Source organism: Vombatus ursinus, unplaced genomic scaffold (assembly GCF_900497805.2).
Source record: "Vombatus ursinus unplaced genomic scaffold, bare-nosed wombat genome assembly UNPS02014778.1, whole genome shotgun sequence".
Taxonomy (NCBI): Eukaryota; Metazoa; Chordata; class Mammalia; order Diprotodontia; family Vombatidae; genus Vombatus; species Vombatus ursinus.
Window position 1 is genome coordinate 9899798 of NW_020954556.1, and position 4556 is coordinate 9904353.

The following is a 4556-nucleotide window of genomic DNA, read 5'->3' on the forward strand; positions in this document are numbered from 1 at the left end:
AATTTTAGTAATCGTTATAAACTTTGAGTATTCAAACTAATTGAAAGGAAAAAACTTTGTAGTTAGAAGTCAGGATTACAGAAAAGCTAGTAGTTTAGACTTAACAGTGGTTGCTACGGGGCCAAAAACCCATGTTTGCAGAGATTTTTTTTCCTCCAAAGTAGTTAAATGTGACTGAGATATCAGAAAAATTATATTATGCTATCAATTTTATAATTAAATCTTTTTCATGTATAATTCAGAGGTAAATATAAACTGAACTATGTAATTACAAATTATTAAATTGGGGGCTCCAAATTAAAGGGTTTTTTTTGTATTTACTAAAGATCTAATTTGTATTGAAATTATGATGACTAGTAGGGTGATTTTTAGCTTTTTGAAGAAACTAGTAACACTTGAGAAATCCAGATGTCATTACGTAGTTCAGAGAAGCCCTAAAAAGATAAGAGCAAGGATGGTAGAGTTCTCTAACTGGGCATTCGGTTGACAGGCTGTTAACTCTTATTTGGGTGATGCAGAGGTTTTATGTTTTTTTTTCCTTCTTCAGACGTGCTGGTTGGGTCCATGATTGGCCTGAGTTTTGCCTACCTCTGCTACAGGCAGTATTATCCGTCCCTGACTGATGCTGAATGCCATAAGCCATTCCACTGCAAACATATACTTCCTACCACACAGAAGTTTATTGTTCCCCATTATAGACTTGATGTTTAGCAACTTAACCCACCTACCTCAGAAAAGAACAGTGAGAGCATCCCCTCCTGTCTTTGATCTATCCCACTCAGAAGACATGGGTTTCAGGCCCTTCTTTTTACCTCTTAAATGCCACAAGTGTAGACATGGGCAAAACTGAACTCTGTCTTCCTACCTGGATACATCCATAACAGTTCTTTTCTACTACTGTATCATGACAATATGTTGTTGGGGGAGGCCTTTTGAAAAATAGAAGAATCAAGTTCATTGTGATAAAGGTGTTTTTGCTTAATTGTCTCAGACAATTGATCACGGCCTTAAGGTTACTGCAGGATATCAAGATGATGGCAGTCCAGGCTTTAGGGGCCTGTGGACCGGCTTGGGTGGCCACTGACTCCTTGGCAATGGGAGGAGGTATCCTTTCTGATGAGGAGGCTACTACTGGCTCGGAGAGAGAGATTATGATGGCTGCAAGGAATGATTTGGATCCTTACAATATGCTAGTCCCAAAGGCAGCTCCAGGGACTAACGAGGAACCCAGCCTGGTCCCTTCCATCACTGACAGGTGATTAGCGGGATTGTTATCTGTAAAGAGGACAGCAGTGCAGTCATCTGGTTCTAGCTTCACAAAGGCGAGATAAAGCATTGCCCTAACTGTGGAATCCATTGCAAGCTGGTACCCCACCAGTTGAGCCACTGAACCCTTGGGTTGGTTTATTTGAGATGTGTCACAATGTTTTCTTCCCTCCAATAAAAGACTAGCCTTTCTCTGACTCCCATTAAAAAAAAAAAAGTTGGTTTATTTTGTTTGTTTTTATGAAATAGTACCCAAGAGACAAATAAAAAGTATAGTTAAACCTGAGAAATTTAGAGCAAGGAGCAATGTCTTCATGAAATTATTGCAAGTCTGAATTGTAAAACTTTTTTTAAAAGGCAGTAATATATACTTCAAGTTATTCAGATGGTTGTCAGCCAGCTTCTGACTCTGATAGGCATCCTGACTCTATTAGGTTCACTAGGGCTGACTAGATGGGAATATTTTCAAAATCAGCTAATCAATATACACTTATTAAGCACCTACTGTGTGCCAGGCTTCAATAAGCATTGAATATTTTAACATTTAATGGCACAGTTCTTGTGACCTTCCTATATAGTTATATGTACCTGCTCTATCCTTGAAGCAGAAAAACAAAATGCTTGTTATTGTTATATGTTGAAATATCAGAAAACAAGAACCTTTATAGCCTAGAGTCCCTACGAAGAGAAGAACCAAGCTCCTCTCCCCATTTTTTCTGTCATTATTACCTGAATACTTGAATAGGAAATGTCCAAATATAATTTAGATCACTGTTCTACATTAAGGTCTTCAGCAGAGCTACTGGTTTTTATGTGAAGATTTTTTTAGTGCTGCAGACATAATTTATTATACAAGCATAAAGGTTTGAAGAAACTTAATAGTATTAGAATTTTAATGAGTTTAACGCATTCCTCCACCACCTCAACTCTGAGCAGTATCTATCTACCTTTCTTTCCCATGAGTTCACTTCATGAGGGACCAAAGCGTGATACTTGGAGCCAAAACTTTCTTGTGTACATTTTATCAACTTGGCCATTTAAATTATTTGTTCCCCAAAAACAGCAGTGGATTTGGAGTTAGAGGACCTGGGTTTGAATACCAGCTCTACCTATTTCAGGCAAATTCCCTTAGTCCTCCATAGGACTCAATTTCCTCATTTGTAAAATGAAGGGATTGGACTAGATGACATCTAAAGTTCCTTCCAGCTCAATGTATAATTTTATGTTTCTGCCTAGTAAAAGAGTAAGGAAGGGGATGAAGGGAATTTTTTTTTTAATATTTGTTAACACTGAAGAGAAGTTGCTCATCATCAGTTACCAGTTAACTTTATAGATGTACTTTGCTTCCTTTTCCCTTTCCCCAACAGGGATATAGTGAACCATATAAGCTGTTTTTTCTGAACTAATTTTATGGGACCCTCAGATATGTATTTCTTCCTGTTTGTTATGTTTCTTAAAGTATGTGTGCATTTTCTTACCAGAAAGTGCCATTTTCAATGTATCTGTACCTCCAGTAAACCTGATTTTAAAGTTCTTGTTCTTGGACCTCAATGTTTGACAAGAGATAGGTTTGGGGGCAGTTATCTTTGGGAGCTGCTTATGTTTAATTCAGATGTTTGATTTTGTTTTTAAGATTGCCCTGCCATTTCTACCCACTTTTTTTTTCAAAAAAGTGGGGGATTCTGTATATGGAGCCTAACTATGTTGGTTGTTTTGCTTTTTTCCTGCTCTTTTATTCATTATAAGGGTTGAATAGGGCAAAGGGGAGAGATACATTAGGAAATATAGGCAGTATAAAACAAGGTGTCAGCACAAATGCTTAAATTGCCCTACTTTAAGGTGCATAACAGGAGTTCTTAAGCCAAGGTCTGTGGATAGATTTCAGGGAATCTGAATTTAGGTGGGGGAAAAAGTTGCATCTTTATTTTTCCATAACCTCTAAAAAAACCATTGTTTAAAAACATTATTCTGAGAAGGGTTAGAAAAGCTTCACCAGACTGTCAAAGGTGGTCATGACACTAAAAAGATTAAGTGTCTTGTCTTAGTATATATATTCACAACTAGTGTGACTTGGGACAACAAAAGAAACCAAGCAACTGGGTAAAAAAAAATAAGCAAAAACAGTTGTTAACTGGACCAAAATGCTTAGTGTGACTGAAATTTTTACTTTTCAGCTAATTGTTCCAGTGTCAGATAGCCGTAACCACAGATAAATGGTAGTGTCCTCTGTTAATGTGATTAAGGCTCTTTGAAGGCACTGACCTTTTCACTATCAAAAGGTTAAAGGAGAAGAACTAAGTCCAGGAGAACCTAAGATCTATGCCGTTTAAGACAGGGACTGCCTTAAATTTAAATTTGGAAACCCACTGCCTTAGCACGTACTTGACACCTCTTTAGAAAGCCTGGCTAAGTACTTAATCTTTTCTGATAATGCCACTGGATACCAAGAACTGGAAGTACTGAATATCAGTTGGTGCCAATATTTTTAAGTACAGGCAGTTTTCCAGCTTATAGTGAATTTTTACTAGAAAAGGCATTTGATTGCTCTAAATCACTGTTGATTAGAGAAATGCAAATCAAAACAACTCTGAGGTACGTCACACTTGTCAGATTGGCTAACATGACAAAACAGGAAAATTGATATAAACATTGGAGATGACGTGGGAAAATTGGAACACTAATGCACAGTTGGTGGAGTTGTGAACTGATCCAACCATTCTGGAGAGCAATTTGGAACTATGCCCGAAGGGCTATAAATCTGTGCATACCTTTTAACCCAGCAATACCACTTATAGGTCTGTACCCCAAAAAGATCATAAAAATGAGAAAAGGACCCATATGTACAAAAATATTTATTGCAGCTCTTTTTGTAGTGGCCAAGAATTTCAAATTGAGGAGATGCCCATCAGTTGGGGAATGGCTGAACAAGTTGTGATATATGAATGTGATAGAAAATTATTGTGCTATTAAGAAATGATGAGCAGGCAGATTTCAGAAAAACCTGGAAAGTTCATATAAATCAACTGATGCCGAGTGAAGTGAGCACAACCAGAAAAACATTGTACACAGTAACAGCTGCATTGTGCGATGACTAACTTTCATAGACTTGGCTCTTCTCAGCAATCCAAGGACCTTGGACAACTCCAAAAGACTCACAATGGAAAATGCTATCTACATCCACAGTAAGAACTATGGAGTCATCTGAATGCTTATGGAAGCATACTCTTTGCTCTGTTTTTCTTTTGTTTTGTTTTATTGCTTCATTCTCGTGGTTCCTCCCATCAGTTCTA

General features: G+C 37.4%; 1 protein-coding gene across 2 annotated transcripts in view; it reads left to right on the top strand.

The window, feature by feature from the left end:
* The window catches only part of PLPP5 (phospholipid phosphatase 5), a 4945-nt gene extending 3482 nt beyond the window's left edge, over positions 1 to 1463 (top strand). For both annotated transcript variants that reach the window (XM_027865520.1, XM_027865521.1), the window contains one exon: positions 548 to 1463. In XM_027865520.1, coding sequence (XP_027721321.1) covers positions 548 to 711 — 164 coding nt within the window. In that variant the 3' untranslated portion in view covers positions 712 to 1463. The remainder of the gene's footprint in view (positions 1 to 547) is intronic.
* Positions 1464 to 4556: the final 3093 nt, after the last annotated feature.